This window comes from Phoenix dactylifera, chromosome 3, assembly GCF_009389715.1.
Source record: "Phoenix dactylifera cultivar Barhee BC4 chromosome 3, palm_55x_up_171113_PBpolish2nd_filt_p, whole genome shotgun sequence".
Taxonomy (NCBI): domain Eukaryota; kingdom Viridiplantae; phylum Streptophyta; class Magnoliopsida; order Arecales; family Arecaceae; genus Phoenix; species Phoenix dactylifera.
Genome location: NC_052394.1, coordinates 16,003,135 through 16,023,262, shown reverse-complemented (window position 1 = coordinate 16,023,262; position 20,128 = coordinate 16,003,135). Strand labels below are relative to the sequence as shown.

Sequence of the window (20,128 nt, the reverse complement as noted above, 5' to 3'; positions counted from 1 at the left end):
AAAAATTTTTCTGTTCGAAAAAATAAATTGAGAACAAACAAGTCTCGAAAATGCAAAGAAAGTTTCAAACTAAAGTGGTTGGTTTGGTAAGGGTTACGTGCAAGGAGATGATTTGATGACTTGATTGTAATGGCAGCAATCATAAAGAGTGATATCGTACCAAGCATTTGTCACTAATTTGCAAATGTCCCATGACAGTGGTTATAGGCTTTATATCTTGAATCTTGAAAAGAAATTTTTGAAGTCGATGCAATTTTCTGTATAGCATGAACCCTAAAACCCCATTTATTCACACCCTTTCAATATGGAACCACAAAACGGGATGCATGTAAAGAACGGATATACAAACCCATGTTACATGCACAAAAGAGCATAAGATTTCATATATATACCAGAAAAATAAGCAAAAGAAAATGGACGAGAAAAATTGGATGAAATTGCAATGACATTCTTAAGATGCCAAATTTGATGCAAGCAAACAACTTCCAGCTCCAAACTGTCCATTGAATTAGTTCTTTAGGCATAGAAAAGCTTATTTCCATACACTCTAAGGTCCAATTCTTCAGGAGACCATCCTAAATCATGGAGAGCAGCTGCCTTTGAAGTTCCAAACAAACGGGGGAAAAGTACAAGAAACAGCAACCTCGCCCTGGCAATGCTCCAAACTAAACGGCCATGGGATGATTAGAGATGTACTCGATGGCCAGGCTGCACGAATCGATCTTGTCCGCCTCCTTGTCCGGGATCTCCAGCTTGAACTCCTCCTCCAAAGCCATCACGATCTCCACATTATCCAAGCTATCCAGGCCCAGATCCTTCTGGAAATGGACATCCGGGTTCACCTGCAGGCGATTACAATAAAAAAGGAGCGAGCTTTAGGAAGGAATCGGGGGTGAAAGAATAGAATCTAGGGTTATGGTTTCTGACCTTGGAAGGATCGACCTTGGGGAAGTTCTTGACCACGTCGAGGACCCGCTCGATGACCTCCTCCTTGGTGAGATGGTCATCGCCATGGGAGGACATGGATCGGATCATCGAGGTCGAGAGTGGATTGAGGCATGCGAGAGGCCTCGATCGAGATACAGTTCGGACGGGGATTCGGATGTGGCGAAGGATCGCCGGTCTCAACGCGGCCGCCATCTCCCTCTCTTCGTCCGCTTCGCTGCTTGCCGGCTCGCCCTCTCTCTGTTTTTAGGGAAGTCCGGCCCTGTGAGGGTGTATGCGTTGATTTGGGCCAAGAAGAACTTCAAGTGGACTTCTGACGCCCATCTATTTTGGCCTGGCATGTTGAACAACTACTTTCATTTGATTTGGTTATGTATTTTTCTAGGATGCAGCATAATTTTATTTTTTTATAGTTTAACACAAAACCTATATTATATATAAAGGTACAAACAAAATTTTATCAACCGACAATTATGGCCTTTAGATCTATCAGAAATCATCAAGAATAAAGTAAAAAAAAAAAGGATTGCTGAAATTAGCTATTAACAATCCCTCACTTGGGATATGATGCCGAGTTTTGCTATTTATGGTTTCTATATTGATGGGATACCCAATTTATTTAACATCTTTTGGACAAAGATTTAATTCATCATCCAATAATCCTTCACATTTGCTTTGATTTACTTCATCATTCAAAAACCATGGTCTTGTTCCATCCAAAATCATGATATCTTGATCTTTTTGTCATCTCGACATATTTAGATTCCTACTCTAGTAGAGAACTTTGCCCATAGCCTATCTTTTCTCAGCCATGAAATACAGCATTCCAATAGGGCACTTTCATGTTTGAGATAAATTAAAGGAAGGATGTTTTTAATTTTTTAAAGTATCTTGAGATATGACATTTATCTTTTTTAAAATATATATTTTTTAATGTTTTATTATTTTTTTAGGAATATTGTCGGACACTATGTATATATACCCTTGCATTGTTTGACATATGCATCTATAGATGTGTAATTGAATAAGTAAAAAATTACTCGAGTAGTGTTCTAGTTCTCTTCAACACAAGATATTGCCCTTATTATGAGTCTACATATACAAGATCTAAGTTATAATTACATATAATATCATAATAGCTATTGAGCAATGAGATAACTGTTTGGAGGGCTTAATGCCACTCTTATCTACATATGAAAATTGAATTTAAACCTTTAATTGTGAGGCTATTATTCTGTTATATTAGCCAATATATCATGTTATTCTTATATTTTGCTTTAATCCTCACAACACCACTTTTACTATCCTCTCTTATTTATTCAGGCTCTCTTGCCTCAATAGCAACATGGTCCCTTCATCTGCATTGATTGCAGTAGTCTCTTTGACGCTAGTATATTGCTATGTTGATTGGTTAATTTGTAGCATAAGGTTGTTGCCCTACATGTCGGCTAGAAGTAGAGCTTGGTGTCTAAAATTAGAGTTTTTGACACTAGGTTTCCTATTTTCATAACAAACAATTTTACAATTTGACTTTAGGGATAATTGTAAATTACAAAATTATAAAGTCTTGTTTAATGAATGCTCGACTTGGCTCGAATTTTTATATTTTTTTCTTGTGTTTGTTTATGTTTAATGTGTTTATATACTTAATTGGCAAATGCTATTAGTACATGAACTTAAAAGGACAATGAACATGTTGTATATTGTTGAGTAATATTTAGTTATTAATATCTAGTTTTTTAAAAACATTTATAAATTTTTTATTTTTTAAATTTAAAAAAATATATTAGAAGTTCAGGATCCGACTAGAAGTTCAAACTCGAGGTAGGGTAGAGCTTGAGCTTGGAAGTAAGTTCAAAGACCGATCTAGCAAAGCTTAGGCTTCAGTAGATTGTGTTGATCTTTGAGCAAAGCTTGATTCGAGCCTCCATCCTGACTGTGTAAGAATTGTTATGAACAAGAGTCTCCCTATATCCCATAAATTAAGGGATATGAGAAAGCACTTAAAAAATAACACTTGCCATTCATGCTGCCATAAGAAAAATAATATATTGGTTAGGGTTCCAAAAATTTTAATCCAAATCGTTTTGACAATGATTTAGTCCAATTTGAGATAAAATGACCTAGATCAGTTCCAACCTAATAGTTGTTCAATATTTTCTATCGCCATCAATCCCAACTCTCACTGAACCCATTGCACATGCGGAATTGTCGTATGAGCTAATCGCGGGCTTGGGATCTCGCAGTTATTAGCTAAGATGCCGCCAATTTTTCCCTCAAGAGCGGGACACGAGCGGTCTCCTCGGAATTAGTGGGATCTCTCGCGTCCGCTCTTCTTGGCGAACGGGAAAACCTCTCCCCGAGTCCTCTCCGCCGCAGTCCGCTTCTCCACCGCCACTTTCTCCACGCCGCCGTCCGAACTCGGTATTCCTCGTTCTAGATCCTCACCACGGCCAGTGGAACTTCGTCAGAGGATGGAGACGATGGGGTCCGCGGGAGAGCTCTCCTCCGGCTACAAGCTCGTTCCCTGGTCCAGCTGGGACCAGTGGAACTTCGTCAGGGAATCCATCTTCTCCTCTTCATCCGACTCCGTTGCCGCCGCTCTCCGAAGGGTACTAGTTCCGATTTCTAACCCTTAACTTCTCTTAAACCCTAAACCCTAAACCCTAGGTAGCTCAGAACTCTAATGGTCTCCTTTACTTTTTAATCTTGGATTGATTCAGATATCAGCGTGGCGGAGCAGAGGTTGTCTCCCGGTGCCAATCGAAATTACGGCTGCATTCGTTGAGATTCAGCAGAAAGATCCTTTTTTTAGGTGCCGCCTTGATCAATTTCCTTTTTTTCTTTTTTAGGGAATTTAAGCGTGGTCAAATTAATGCATCTATTTTTACGAGTAAGCTTGATGGTCTTATCAGTTGTATTCACGGATTGGTTCCGAGGTCATATTTTTGTTTGGTTTTGTAGCAAGGAGCCTATGGTTGATGCTCTGAGTTCGGAGGAGATGCTAGCTATGCTTTATAGCATGGCAATCACAAGGTGAGATTGTTTATGTTAGTCACACAGTTCTGTGAATTATGGTAGAAATTTTGAACTAGTTTCACTTGTTCAGTCAGCATCTTTGTTGCACATTTATGGGTAAAATTGAATTATTATATTTTGGATGACTTTGATCAGCTCATGATTAACTTAGGAACGTGTGTTGCCTGTTTGTTTCCTTTTTTCCACTTGTTTTTGTTAATTTAAAGTTTGACTAACTTTGTGGCAAAGGAGGCCTGAGCATAGTCAAGGCCAAGGAATTAGAGGAACTTGAGTATGGATCTTGTCTTGCTATTCGATAATATGAAGAGGTGTAAGAGTGTTTGAGCACCTACAAAGAAGCTCTTGTACAAAGGGGATGGCCGACACGTGGTCCACATGAGTATCAATTAGGAAGTCAAGAGCGTAGGCATGAAGGTGGACCGCCTAGGTAACTTGTCATCGAAATACTTGGAGGCCCACCAACCATTAGGACAGTTGAGCAAGTCAGGTTCAAGATTGGAGACTGAAAAACATTACAAACCTATGAGCTATTCCTGTTGATGATTTTTAACTAATTCCCAAATGTGGAATTTACAATGGTGAAGCAAGGTCCTATACTGATATCAGGAGTAGTTGGCACCTTGGAAAGGCATTACTGTCTATGGTTCTTGTGATGCACATCAACTGCTGAGCCTATGATGAAGATTCTACAACAAAACATAGGGACTAAGCAGGGGGAAAAACTTGTTTTGCTCCACTGAAACATGCCAAAGAGGTATTTAACAAGATATGTTGAATTAATACTCAGAATTTTGTTACAATATCATGACATGATTTGACAAAGTTAGAAGAGAGGTGGATCATGATACTAATGTAGGATACTTGGCCTTCTAGCATTTGTTGACCCATGATGGATGAGGAGTGAATGAGGCAGATCAGGCTCTAATTCTTTTCAAAAATATGAATTACATCACATTTCAAATAACCAGCATTGAAAAAGGGAACCATGATTAAAAAAAATATATCAATCCTGTGGGTGATTCGTTTGGTCAACAAGGACAAATACGATACTTCTCTGAACTTGGCTTGTATCTGATGACTATTGAATATAAAGAGTTAGAAACAATAATAAGATGGCTTAGTTCTTGAAGTAGTTTTTAGTTTTTTGTGATGCCATTTGGTCAATCAAGGCACAAATTGCACCTAGGTCCACCGAATCTGTACTGGAGATCATACCGGCCGGCAACTGTTCGATATGGTGCGGCTTCGTACCATGTCATTTCGGGACATATCAAAATAGGGACGAGGAGAGGAAGAAGAGGAGAGAGAGGGGGAGGGAGGGAGGGCGAGGCTTGTACTGACCTCATACGATGCTCAACGGTCGAGATCGTGGTTCGGGGAGTGTGGATCTAATGGCAGAGGAGGTTGTGGATGATAGAGGAGGCCTGGGGAGCGCAGATCCGGTGTTGGAGGCCTGGGGAGCATGGATCTGGCGGTGGAAGAGGCTGCGGAAGATGGAGAAGGCCAGGGGAGCACGGATTTGGCGGCGAAGGGGGCTGTGGATGACAGAGAAGGTCTGGGGAGCACGGATCTAGCGGCCGAGGAGGTTGTGGACGACAGAGAAGGCTTGGGGAGCGTGGATTGGGAGCATCCTTGTTTAATGAATTTCTATGGAATCGAAAGCATGATAGGGGAAAGGAGCTAGGGATTGGTGGAGTTACCTAACCTTGTGTGATCGTAGAAGTCGTTATGGAATCCATGGAAAGAGAGTGAGCGATCGATGAGAGTGGGAGGGAGAGAGGACTTGAAATGGGACTTGGAAGGGGCCTAGCGGGGAGATCGGGAGAATTTAAAGGGCCGAACCGATCCAGCCACTTGACCCATTCCGGTTCTTGATTAGTTCAGCTCGATACAGCCCCCTCCTTGAATCACACCTTGTGCATTTGTTAGCAAGATTTTATAGCATGCTTAATTCCTTTTGGAGGTTGTATACCATGATGACTTTATGTCCCTTGGCATTGTTATGAAGAAGAAGGTGGCCACCCAGATATGAGTTTCCAAGTATAGAGAGAGATAGAGAGAGATCAATGTGAAGTGGGTGCATATGTAGTTTTTTCTCAATAAGCTAGACATGTCATTATTAAGTTATATTCTATGGACCCCCCTCAAGGATTCCATGGCTCCTTCAAGTATTGCACAAACCCAACCCAATTGGATCTTGTTGGCCTCTCCTCCACATCCCCACTTAATGGAAACTGTTTAATCCTATGCAAATCTTAAAATTATTGGGTTCTTCTGATCCTCCAAAATACTTGCTTATTTACTTTCTATAAGAGACCCTTCATAAGAGTCAAGACCAAACTGAGCAATATATGGCCGGCATGATTGATGGAATTGTAGAATTGAAAATCCGAAGCAACTCAAAAAAAATCCAAGAACCATTATCAAAGATGGTTCAACAGAATTTCTGGTGCATAGCTTATACACTTTAGGTCAGCAATGGCCTTCGGATATTAAACAAAGAAGACTGTGTTCGCTTAGATGGGGTAAGCTTGGATTAACTTTGCTTCAAGTTTGCTTCTTCTGGTCATGATGAAGAAAGTTATGGAAGAATACGTGCATTGCTTAAGTCTTGTCATGGAAATTGTTGTTGAAAATAAAAAAAATTACTAAAATTTGCAAGAAAACTAACTGTTGCCAAACTGTTTGCACCAGCATTATCTGTTTACTTCATTTTGGTTCTTAAAAGGTCACAAGTCACCTCTCACTTTTGTACAAGAGAGACTTCAAGAGATGCTTTTATCTTGAATTGTCTTTAAATTTTTCGATAGCTGCTGATGATAAGTTGATGGTTTTTTTGGGCACTTATTTCACCTGGGGAGAGAGAGAGAGAGAGAGAGAGAGAGAGAGAGAGAGAGAGTATTTTTCTTGGTTCTTACTTCAATTTCCCCCCCCAGGCTTGTGAATGGTTATGTCGAGCCTGCACATAAGAAAACAGGGCGCTCAATATCTGAGTTAGCTGAAGCAGTTGGTATTCCTAGAATGTTGGTGGACATTCGTCATGGTAAGATGACTTAATTTTTTTTCATCTTTTTTGCTTTGCTATGTATTTTGATTTTCTCCACTGTCTTTGCACTGCTTTTATGGAAACAAGTTTTAATACTCTGCTTATTTTCACATGATGTAGAAAGTTCTCACCGCAATCTTCCGTCAATTCGGCTGGTTCGTTTGGCTGGTATTAAGGTATATCATGTTCTTATAACCCATGGATTGTATAAAACCTACAAGAGCAACAAAATTTTCCCCCAACCTGGTAATATGCTTGTAGTTGTTAGTAAATTATGAATATGGGCTTCTGAGCTTCTTTTCTTCTGAGCAGTGCGCCTTTCAAAAATCTGCTTGAAGACATATTCAAGTTCATTCTTTTGCTTCCATTTTTTTCTGATTCAACTTTTTTGGTTTTATCAATATATGCACTTGTCAACTTGAGACTATGTTCTATGTTTCTGATTGGTTTGTGGGAGCATCTGACAAGATAAGCGATGACGTAACATAATACCATGTACTGGGAATACTAATTCACTCTCTAAAGTGAAAAAATGCTAGAGTATTCTGTGACAAATCTTGATGCTAGGATGGTCAACTGCTGTGATTACAATCATGCTTTTGAAGTATCATGAGAAAGGGATTAGTATGCAAACTGATGAATGGAACGATAATTGAATAATTTCTTAATCAGGTGGATGGTTGAAGTTGAGCATTTCAAACATCTTTTAATTCTTCAATTGATATATGCCATTCAACTTAACCAAGATTGTTAGAACAAGACAATATAATATGATTTTACAAGAAGGGCTTAAGGAGGACTTTATTAATTAGAGAGGCTCATTTTTGCGTTTGAAGGTTAGGCAAGAGGGGGAAGTTTAAGAAAATCAAGATTGAAACTATGAGGAAACTGGTAGTCAGGATCTTCTACCCAGGGTGCCGCGCTTGCTGTGGAACCTTGGACACCTCTGCTTGCACTCTTTCATCAAGTATCTGTCTATGAGAACCATATTGTGCTTGAAACCTAGTATGATTTACCTGAATTAATGTAATTTGTTCTTTTATCATTTTCTTTTTGAGGCCATATTTCATACATATCATCAAAACATAAAAGTTATATAAATATTTTCACGCTATTTGATTATTTCATATGATTTTTAATAGATGCTTCCAATATGTCTTCAATTTCTTTTTCTGCGATTGCTACTTGCCTACACCTACTAAAAAAATCTACTTTTGTGCTTGCTCATGCTTCAAACAACTGAGGCAATTAAGGATTTTTAGGAAAATACAAAATAAAGGAAGATGCTACCCTTGATGGAAACAAATGACAAAAGATTTATAAAAGCCGAACTTGATACGTTGCAGTATGATTGGATGGGCATTAAGTCTTCTGGTTGGTCATGTCCTTTTATTTAGACAACTTTTCCTTCTTTTTTCTGAGGTTTTGTTTGAATAATGTCATATTCCATTGATCTTTGTTTTTTTTAAGAATCAACTTTCTTCTTACTTTTCTAGAGCATGAATGAACTTGAATTAAAAGAGACTGAATCTGAACTACCTGTGCGTGGTTCCTGGTTCTGCTATGTAACATTGCTTTGATTAAACCTTCATATGTGACTTTACAAATCCTTCACTTTCATGCGTAACCAGGGTGGTCAGCTTTTCTGTCAACATGCACTATTTCGAATCCTCACAAACAGCTTCCATTAATTTTCTGATTCAACTTCAAGTTCTCTTTATAGATGCCTCGTTGATCTTTGTTATATTTTCCTCGATCTCAATTATACTTCCAAAGCAATGAGTTTATTCACTCATACAGTTGTTCAATTATATCACTGACATTTGGCAGTTTGAAGCCATCTTGGAAAGTAAACTGTTAGAATTGGTAAAGGCAGTAAAAAAGCCTGTTAAGAGAATCGTAGACGAACAGAGGTGCCTTGAGGTGCCAATCTGTAAATCATATTATAAACATGTTTTATTTTTGAAGAAATATGCTGTTCTTACTTGCCCCCATTGAACAAATACACCTCCTGATGCTCCTCACTATCCAAAAACATACAAGAGTACATTGAATAAAAGGTAAGAGTGGATGCATCCTTTTGTGTTACACTCCTTTTGAATAAGCCACATGACCTGCACATGCCCTGTGCTAGCTTCACATAATGTCTAGCTGACATTAAGAGTGGGATAATCAAGTTTTTTGGGGCAACAATATTGTACTATTGTCTGTTAAAAGCAAGATGCATTGGAAAAAGTTTCTGGGCCTTATTTGACCTAATGGTTTGGTTGTACATTGTGTTGTTGATATGCTTCCATCACATGACCTTGTAAGGCTCTTTCTTAACCATTACATGTATTACTTGTTAATGTTGGTTGGCCTTTGCCTGTAAAGTTATAATCATTGAACTAGTGATGGTGAACACTGATTTGTGTATTTGTATCCTTCTTGGTCTCTCTTGCAGAAGATATGAAAGCTTGAGGACATCTGACTTTACATTTCTAATTTTCTATGATTATTGTTGGGATAATTTATTTGTGTTGTATCCTCTTTGTTGTTGTTAGGCACTAGATTGGTTGAAATCTAATTATTGGGAACCTCAAAAGAAGATGATTCCTGATGTTCGAAAAGAAATAAGATCCAGATTGCATGAGATGACTTATTATTTGAAAACCAAGAGTGCTCAAAAATCGAGTTCAGAAGTCAAAGGAAAATGTGAGTAAATTTTCCATATTTTATTGATATTATGATGATTAATATATAACATTATGAATTATTCTTGTAGCATATATCGTGATTTAGAGAACAAATATTTTGTCCTTGAGGCTCATTGTACATGTAAGTATTGTTTTTGCATGTTATTTCTTTTTGTCATCTAGCCACAGTGTCTAATGTATGCTTGTTGGCATTAGTGCACATATTCGTTGCAACATAAGGACATGCCTTGAGTATGTTTCTATTATATCTTTCTTTGTTTTATAGCAGACCCAAGATGATGAAAGTCAATTAACTATGGTTTGTTTTGGCCAGCTTAACTCAGTGGGGCTTGATTTGAATTCCTACTTCTAATTTGCATCATGTTGCTTTGATTTCTTTTGGCTTTATCTTGGTCCTTATAGGCTTATTCTCCTAGTCTTTCTTTCATACTTCCAAGGTGCTGTTTAACTGCATAATCATCTCATCAGTAAACACTATTACAAATAACATACACCACAATGCATTTTTTTGATTGCCCATTATAAGTTTATCTTTTTCCATTGTAAAGAGGGGCTTATCGTTAACCCCTATTGTGGGCTCACCATGATTAATGTTCTGTTGTCTTGACACACTACTTTTGATAATTCTTGTTGCCTCAAAGTACATATCCTCAACTGTTCTAATTCACTTTTTATAAACTTTTTCAAATACTCATTGCCTATAATTTTATTTTGCATCACGTGCTTTCTTCAAAGTGACAAAATCATTCACATATCCTTTCTTTCTTTAGATCTTTCCCATCAATTCTCTAGGTTGCCTCGGTTATTGATCTTTCCTGCATGGATCCTAATTAATTCATGTTATCTAATGGCTTGGGGTTTTAGGATATAAAGATAATATGTACTGAGAAGTTGCTTAATTGCTTATTAGTGGACATGAGGATGATGTTGCAATCATGTACTAAACTATGGAGTGTGGAGTTAAAGACCAGTTCTTCACAGATTAGCAAAAATAAGGCGACCAACTGATTATAATTCTTTCGCTTATGATCAGCTTCGACCAAGGGTAACTTGGTAACAAGAGAGAATATTCGTGTTGAGGGGCTTGAAAAATATAAAGGAAGATGTGCGAAGACAGAAATTATATTTAAGATGATTTATGCTGGTTTGCTTTAGTAAAGAAATCGTTGTTCTTAAAATAAACAAATGGTGAAAAACAATTCATAAATCATATCATGATGTATCAGGTGTATAAACCTCTTTTTGGGACTACCATACAATTCAAACTTTCATGCTTTAAAGAGTTTTTATTAATGAACATCATATTTATTCTGCTTGTCATCATATTGGAATCAATATGCAGCTATTTTGTTTGAATTGTTTGCTAACAAACTCATTTTTATTGCTTGGATGCTCCCTATTGTTTCATCATCTACAAGTTGATTCAGGGATTCATGCTATTTTATGAGAAATCATTTCATATACATGAATAAAGGTATTATTTTCTTAAAATTTAATCCATTGTAAATATGCTGAAAAAATCTTATTTGTATGGATGACCTCCTGGTTGATTGTTCAATGTCAATCTGGTCTTGAAGTAATTCTAACAATTTTCCCCTTCTTTTGATTTTGTAAAGAGAGAAATATCTTGAGAATCTGTTTTGTCAATGAACATTTTGAGCTTCATACGCAAATATGTTATCAGAAAAACCTATATATGTTGCATCTCATGATGAAACATTCCATAGTGCTGGTTTAGAAACATGCAACTTTTTTGAATGTATAGGAATGATAAGTATTATTATAAGCTGAGGTATCAGAGTTCATTTTCGCCATGCCACATTTTGGCAGTTATGATGTCTTTAACAGGTAGTGGTGGAGAGCCATGAATTCATTCAGTCCATTTTAATGAGTAAAACTGCTATGCTTGTGATTGGTATTAACTGCCTAGCTATGTTGACTGATTGCCTGGCTAGTTTGTTAGAAGTTTGAATATCGAAAGTTTGAAATGAATGTAGTCTCTGAGCATTTTGCAGGGACCTGTATCAGGGACTCTCTTCAGAAATAAAAATTTCAGAGCTGAATTTTTTTCATACAAGCATTTAGCACATGCGGTGCAGATTCCCTTACTGCAAACAAGGTTTGCTGTATTAGTAGCAGGTACAATATCAGTACCTTATCAATATGGTAGGGTATGCTTGGTATTGCTACGATGCAACCCCCATGTCAACACATGGCCGGTAGCTCCTTCTCTTATGCCTATCTATGATACCACCTTAAACTACATGGTATAGGTCCCTTCAACATGAAATTGGGTGGAATCGGTCAATTCCACTTGGTACAGGCTGGTCACCCCTGGTACCAGCATATCAAAGCATATTTTTGTTTAGAGGGGAAAACAAAGTAGAGTTTAGAGGAAAAGAAGAGAAAAAAAAAAAATGCAAGAGTGACTTCCAAAAAAAAATGCAAGAGTGACTTCCAAAAAAAAGAAATACGAAAAATTTGATGGATCTGAAAAGGAAAAAGATAGAGGATTGCTGGAGTCGCTCTCATAAAGTGTATTTTGTAAATATATAAGAAAAGGTTAGTCAAACGGGCATGGAGTCCTGCCCTCCAGAGTTTCCATTATGATGGTCGAGATTTGCATCTGAGTTTGTTTCTTTTTAATTGAATGACTGAGAGCAAAAATAGTTTCATAATACAACCATTCTTCTACGTGGGAATGTAAATTCAATCCAATAAACTCTGATTAATTCAGAATTAGCAATTATCAGGGAAATAATTAAAATTTCTTTGATTGAAGCCCTGAAAGCAATCACTGACACTACTCATACACTTAGGAACCTGCTAGATAGTTGTAAAAAAGTATGCTATATACTACTTTGATTGACTGGGTTATTTTTCTTCCCCTTTTTGAAGTTTAATTTGTTCTGTATCATGCATGTAATAATTACTTTTTGGCTATTCAGATCTTTGGTTACCCATAGGCCCAACATCTGCAGATCTGTTGCTTATGATTGGCTTCTTTGTCCTGTGTAGGTGTCAAGCGGCGTAGCCTGCTAACGAGATGCAATAAACTCTCTTTACAGATAACTGGAATGTTGCTGTCTTCTCAATCAAAAGGTACGTGCCCAAACTTTACTTTATTGACAATTAGCTTTGATTTGCTACTGAAAAGCACGGGGATTGCTCAGCGAATAATTAGCCAAATTCCTCTTAGTGGAACATAAATGCATGTTTGTTTCATGCGCCGTTTTTACCTATACCTGCATTTATGTTGTGATTTGTGAGTGTGGTTAGGTTTGAATGCAAACATGCTGGTTTAAAATATGGGAATTTCTGGAATTTTGCTTTGTCAATGGCTAAAGGCAGTCTCTCTCTCTCTCTCTCTCTCTCTCTCTCTCTCTCTCTCTCTCCCCCCATGCGCACATATGTTTAGGCAGCTGTGCATGTTTTTGAGAACAGGGGTGGAGGGGCATTGTTTGATATGGCAGTTGGATTGTTGGCATATATACTTGGCTGTTTCCAGAAGAACTGTGCAGATGTGGAACGAGATATACTTGTTCTAATCATATCAAGGTTGCGATATAGTTAGATAGAATGCTGGCAGGGGGGCGGGTGTGTATGTTGGATTAGGGGCATATGTACTTAAATGACTGTCTTCAAAAGAATTATCCAGATTTAGAACAAGGTAATACTTTTCCTAGTCATACCATGGTTGTGTAGGTAACAGGTAGACAATAAATATTACCTAGGTTGTGGGTAGGTAGCAAGTAGTATTAAATATTACTTAGAATCCTAAATTGGTGATGAAATGATAACATCAATTTTTTTATCAGTTACTGAAAGAAACTTTTTTAACATTTTGACTTTTGATAGGGAGAGATCTCCCAAAAAGAGCAAGTTAGATGTAGGTTACAAGAATGGTTGAAGACATGTAGTTTGTGGAAGATAATCATAATGTGAATTTTAACTGAATGTTGCAATTGTGGTACAAGCAGGTGTCAAGGAAGAGGTTTCTTTGAGATAAGATGGTAGTATGTCAACTTTTGCTCGGACCCTGCATGAAGTTAAATTTGGAATGTGACATGCAGCTCAATCCAAGGGCCAGATCTGCATTCATATAGTAATATTTTTGTGATCTTACTTTATAAAAATTGGCTTGAATTCGTAAATTTTTTTTGAGTTCTTGACTCATGGCCAAGTTGTCAGCCCATAAGAAATATGTTGGAGAACAAATCATGTCCATAAGAAATATTGCAAGAATAAAATAAACATTGAAACCACAATGTTAACATGTTGTCAATAATTTTCTGCTATGCTGCGTGAATTTTTCTCCCACCCTTTGTATACAAAACCAGGTGAGACATTCTTTCTACTAAAATGGCTTGAACATTTAATAGAATTAATTGCTCAAAAATGGAATAGAAGTACATGAAATAAATAATGGAGAAGAAAAAGGGAGACAAAAATATACATCTGAAAAACATCCCTTGATAGACAAACCTGTGGGCTGTGGTTTTCTGGCTTCAGCCCGAAATAACCTATTTCACTCAAAAATTTCTAAAAATTCCTAAAGACAAATTTTAAAACATAACAGAATAAATGAAATAATTGAAAACTACCAATCATCAACCTCTATGCCTAACTTGTAATAAGATTGATATAGCTAAAAGAATTCTTATAAATAAATAATTCTGATAGAAATGTGTGAACTGCTGTGCTATCTTCATTTTATGTCATTGGGAAATCTTGTAGGTGGGTTTGTAGGATTCCAGCAAAGTTGTAGTAGTTGATATTTGGCTTTTGAATGGTGAAGGTTCTAAAATCTTCATTTTGACCAAGTACCCATTATGCATCAAATAACAAAATAAATTGAGGCATGGGTCTGAGGTAAGCTTGATTGTCACGAAGGTTTTGCAATGCTCAGCCATCACACGCGACGTTATGAATCAATTAACCGGTCATGCTTTTTTTTAAGTTTAATTTATGACCAACTCATGGTTTTCTCTTTTTAGTTTAATTTGTTATCTGTTTATATGGATCTTTATATATTATCTTTGTGATCATGGTAGCTGTCCTTGCTATGTCTACAACAACATGACTCAATTTGAATTTTTGCCTTGCTGCTTTAGTGACTCCATGAAAAATTGCTTTAAAATCAGAGCTGGAAAAAAGAACAGTGGTCATAGAAGAAACACTGTAGGCTACATATCTATAAATGTGAGTTTATTTATTGGACAGAATCATTTCAGTATTTCATGAATTTGAGTTAGATATAGGAAAACAAAACCTAAAGGATTTTATATTAAGATACTGAACTCTATAGCCATATTTTCTACTCTTGCACGATCGGTTGTGCCAAAAGGTGCATGGATGCTTAGCTATATTATTTAGGGCCTGTTTGGATGCTAGAAGATCTTATCAGACCGGTAAGATCTATCATGTTTTGAAAATATGGCTGGAGCTGGGGGCAGAAGAGATCGAGGTTGTCAGAGTTTGCAACTGATCTCTGTTCTTCAGAGATAAGTAATCACTTCTCTAAGTTGATGTATGTTATCCCTGAAGAGTGGGATAAGTTACATTGAAAGTTTCCTCCAAAAGCACATTGAAAGTCTCCTATCATCTTTTGTGTACGTCTGAAATGCAAACTGGAATCACAACTGTGGATATTCTTTCTCATCTGCAGGTTCTGAGAAGAAGATTTCCAAGACTGCAAGAATCATTACCCGATTGTACTCGGCTTATCCAACAGAAGTAGCGTCTGTGTTATTGGAGCTATTCCACTTACAGGCACCTGATTTCTCTGATGGCACTGACATGGAAATATCGGATGACTCTGATGTTGGTGATCCATGGCCACTTACAAGCTCAGTACATGTTTTAAAGACAATCATTACAACACTGTCAGACAAGAAACCTAGGTTGTTACTTAGTATACTGAAGATGGTTCTTGAGACAATTGAGGCCAAGGAATCCGTGAAATATGAGAATGGTAATTATTTGGATGATTCACTCTTGAGATTGCTTTGGTACATGTTTTTTTTTGGAGTCAACGTCCTTATTCCTTATGGATTTTCGTAGGCTGTGTTAGATATTTTTTCAAATTTTTATAATCAGTTGATTCAGTTCTCTTCCAGATTGCCTAGCTGCGAAGGTGTATTATGCCATTTTGACTTCTCTATTTGCAAGCAGGAGTCTCTATGATACCTGTTTTCCATGGTTCAGGTTCCATGAGCCTGGATTGTATCATTTTTATTTTAAGCTATTATTTTAAGTTATGAGCAATGGCCTTGATTCTTCACTCATTTTTGCAGGTCAATGCTATTTCCTTTCACCAGAGTACCAGGCTGAGATCTGTCAACTGAAACATCTGTGCTCCCTGGTTCCTTGGCTTCTCACAAAGCTTAGGGCATTAAAAGATGCAGGCCGAATTGGACTCATCAACAAAAACATGGTCCTTTCTACAGACAGAAATTCTGTTCCTAAAGTTTCACTTACAAAACTTCTCCGAAAATGTCTAACTTTATCAGTTACTGGAGACAAACATCTCACCGATTCAGTAATGCTGCTTGCTGAGATGATTGGAAATAATTCCCTAAAAGAAAGACTGAAGAAGCTTCCTCTGCTTGGATCAAAAGACTGGGATTCTATAGAAGACCCTGTCCTTGCCAGTACTGAAACTATGTGTTCACAAGAAGAGGATTCATTAAAGATTGCAGCAGCGAAGTTGGAGCTTCTCAAGCTTCAATTTCAGAACCATAGCAATAGAAGTACAGGTCCAGTGGATGGCAACACAGATACGAGTAACATGTGGACTCTGGCTAAGTCTTGGATCCCATGTCCCATTGGAATGTTACCGTGTTCTTTTAGTTCTACTGCAGTTCTTCCTGTCCTGGACAAGGTTGATGAAGGATTAGAAAGTATGAAGATTGAAATAAACAATGATAAAGCAGTGAGCGACCAAGCGACCAATAAGAGTGACTTGGATAGTCATACCGAGCCATGGGAGAATGGAAGTGCCATCAAAAAGTTAAAACCAACTCTGAAAGAACAAGAGTTGGATTTTCCAGAGATAAAATTCCCCATGGAAGGTCGATTGTTGATTGATGGCATTTGGAAGAAGGTGAGTGAACAAGAATTGCTTGCTATAGAGTCTAACATCAGGATCTTTGTGTAGTGACATTTATGGAGGACCTTGGTTGACCAAAATTCCATGGAACAAGGAGCAACGAATTATAGTATTGTCATTTTGCTAGCTTGGCAAACCGCCTCTTTCTTAAATTGGATTCACAATGGTAACAGTGATGGAAAAGGAGGTTTAGGCACTCAACAATTGTTCCTGTAACTACAAAAGAGAATACTTACGAGCAGACACTGCTGGTTTTCCGCGACTAGTTCTTAAGCATGGTAGAATTATTATTTTTTAATTCTTTTTTGAAGAAGCTGTGGAGCGTGAAGAAAAGGTGAAGCAAAGTAGATGTAAAATTGAAGTTTCACGAAAGCAGGATGATGGTGTCTCAGAAATTGAATGCTATCTTGTTGGAGTTTTTAATTACTCATGTAGTGCTTTGATGAGATGTTTTATATGAACAATCACAAGAATGGGAAGAGCTGGTGCTAGTGCTTCATGAAGCATCCCCTTGTTTATGTTCCAATTTGGCTGGTGCTTATGGCCTTTTTGTACTCAGATTATCTTGCAAGTGCAATGACATGCCATTTGTAGGTGATCTTGTTTTATGCGTGCAATGACCAAAGCAAAGAGGTGGCGCTGGTGTTTATGAACATCACCTCCTATGTTCTTTGTTGGCATGGTGTTTATGACCTGTTTTTTTCTAGTTGGAGAATCTTGCAAGTGCAACGATATAGATGTTTGGATCTTTCTAATGTATGTTTAGCAATAACAAATTTTAAGACTAAATATACTAAATGTTAACTTTGCTATCTAATAATATATATATATATAATTTTTTAAGTCGTATCTTTTTTTTTCCACAGATAATATTGATGCGTATCTAATAATAAAAGCTTATCAAAATTATATATATGCGTGCAACTCTTGTGGGTCCCTAGTCTTGAAACTGGGGGTACATCCGGTCTTCAAATAGTGAGCGTCGATTGTGCGAGACCTGGGTGCCCCTGGTGTTGAAACGACGGACGCCTGTGGTTTTGAAATGGTACGCGCCTTTGGTGTTCAAAACGATAACGATGGTCGCTCTTTGGCTTTGGAAAAGATAATGCCTATAAAGAAGAAAATTGGTAGAGTAGTGCTTCCAACCTCTTGATTTGGTGTTCAGAAGATGGTAGGTGTGAGATCAGGCCTAACCGACTTCAGCCTAATGCCTAAATTGGGATTTGAGGAACAAAATAAAGGATTGTGATCGCGATTCTCTGCTTTTGCTTTCTTTTTTCAGTTGTGTGGATCATCCACAACAATCGTGCCTGCTGTGGATTCCGTGGGCTGTTCGAACGGCCGCTGACTGTTTGGTCATGCTTATCCGCTGCAAAAACCATGAGCAGTGCAATGATCGGTGAACTCATCCTCTCCCAAAAGCTCTATAAATTTACTCCTTCATCTCCTCTAGATCCACCGATAAGCAACTCTTCCTTCTTCCTCACCTCCGACGGCCATCATGTTGCCGAATCCGAACTCTGCCACCCCTAAAATTCCCTCTATTTCCCTCTAGACCATCAATATCCCCATTTTTCTCCTTTTTTTCTATTTCAAGCACCGTCGCTGCCAGCCCACCGGATCGGCTACCCTCTACTGAGATCCTTCACGTTCGCCATCTACCGGTAAATTTTCCTTCCCTCTTTCTTCTCTATTCCACCTCTTGTTGACCTAATTTCCCTATTTTAGGCCAACCGAGAGTGTTCTCGATTTCTCTCTTCTCGCCGGCCGCCGCAGCCGGCGATGGCTAGCCATCGACTACTTAGGTCTAGCGGCCGCCACCCTTCTCCGGCTTCTTCCCTCTTCTCTCTTCCTTCTCTTCCCCCTTCTCTTTGTTTTTTTAGTTTAACAAGATGAAGAACCCATGTTCATCTCCATTTTGGGTTGTGTTCCTTCCCATTTTGGTCGAGAGAAAAAAAAGATGATGAAGAAAAATAAATCCCTAACTCTCCTCTAATCGAGTCAATAATCGAGTAGGCTTAGACCTCTCCTTGTTGGTCAACTCGGACCACATAAATTGGGACCAACACTAGAATCAGACCAAACCCAAACCCAAGATGAGATTCTCTCTCCTCTCCCTCTTTTTCTCTAAACAAACTTAGAGATTCTAGTGTAAGCTTTGTTTTTGTTGTTGCTCGGATCCTAGTTAACCCAGTTTGGAGATCCTGAACCGTCCTGATATTCGAACGGTAAACCGATCCATTACTTCAGCCCCAACTAGATCTTCTGAAATTTAGCCACTTTTGATCTTCACATGACCGGTTGAATTCTTTTTGTTTGGACCGATCTGGGCAGTCGGGCACTGTCATCTGATCGACCTAATTTAGGGGCATGAGGCTGTTCTCTAGCAGTGTTTAATTTTGACTTTACTTGACTTTTAGAACGATGATGAAATAAATAATATTTTAATAATATTAAAATAGGTGTACCTGACCCATCTAGCTGAAGTGAAATTTTTGAAGCAAGAAGACGTAAGTAATCTAATGCTTCAAAGTATGTTTTCTGAATTTTTAGTAAAATAATAATTAGTTTATTAAATTTGATTATGATATATGTTTTATACTTAGTTAAATGGGTCAAATTATGTTATGTGCTATATTATGAAATCTAAACAATATGACGGGTAAATTGTGAAAAATTTATTTTATATGTATGCATTCTCAACATGGCTATAATTTGGCCTTGCCAATGGAGATTATTCGTTGGATCTGTCGACTTGTAATCTATGAGAAATTGGTTTCAAAACCGCACCACCGGTGATTCAAATACTGATATTTGGACATCGTACCACTGGTGGTTAATAATAGTGGTGTTCGGCATTTTGTACATTTTGAACATAGATCATTTCTACTCAAAAAGTGGTGCAATCACTGGACTATAATTGCATTCAAGTTCAGGCATTTTTGTTTAAGGCAAAATTTCCTTCATCTGCCACACTCTTAGAATTCTATTTTTCCTGCAATTAGATGATTTTTTTCAGTGTGCTTTCATCAAATAGCATAAAATAAAAGAAGATGGAGGTGTAGAACTTAACACGAATCTGCTGAATGTGTTGATTTGCAGGAGAGAAAAAAAGACATGCTAGCATGAAAAGACTGATTAATTGGATATGGAACAATGATTATATGATGTATTTCATTGAGTACCTAAAATGGAGAAATGAGTATAATTCAAAGGAAGACGAGGAGCTTAAGCATGAGCCAAAAATTAAAAGCCATGTTCACGGATGTGTACTTATGAATTCATGTATGT

The 20,128-nt window shown here is 37.7% G+C and overlaps 2 protein-coding genes across 2 annotated transcripts; one reads left to right on the top strand and one right to left on the bottom strand.

The window, feature by feature from the left end:
- Positions 1-427: 427 nt before the first annotated feature.
- On the bottom strand, positions 428-1,287 carry LOC103706228 (acyl carrier protein 1, mitochondrial-like). Its single transcript, XM_008790276.4, has 2 exons — positions 928-1,287; positions 428-842 (listed from the first exon to the last, which is right to left on the bottom strand). The coding sequence occupies exons 1-2, from the start codon at positions 1,138-1,140 to the stop codon at positions 666-668; spliced, it is 390 nt and encodes a 129-aa protein (XP_008788498.1). The 5' UTR covers positions 1,141-1,287; the 3' UTR covers positions 428-665.
- A 1,732-nt stretch (positions 1,288-3,019) lies between these two features.
- On the top strand, positions 3,020-17,490 carry LOC103706229. Its single transcript, XM_008790277.4, has 9 exons — positions 3,020-3,557; positions 3,669-3,760; positions 3,910-3,981; positions 6,921-7,027; positions 7,151-7,206; positions 9,574-9,724; positions 12,745-12,828; positions 15,395-15,700; positions 16,023-17,490. The coding sequence occupies exons 1-9, from the start codon at positions 3,420-3,422 to the stop codon at positions 16,883-16,885; spliced, it is 1,869 nt and encodes a 622-aa protein (XP_008788499.1). The 5' UTR covers positions 3,020-3,419; the 3' UTR covers positions 16,886-17,490.
- The last annotated feature ends 2,638 nt before the right edge of the window (positions 17,491-20,128 follow it).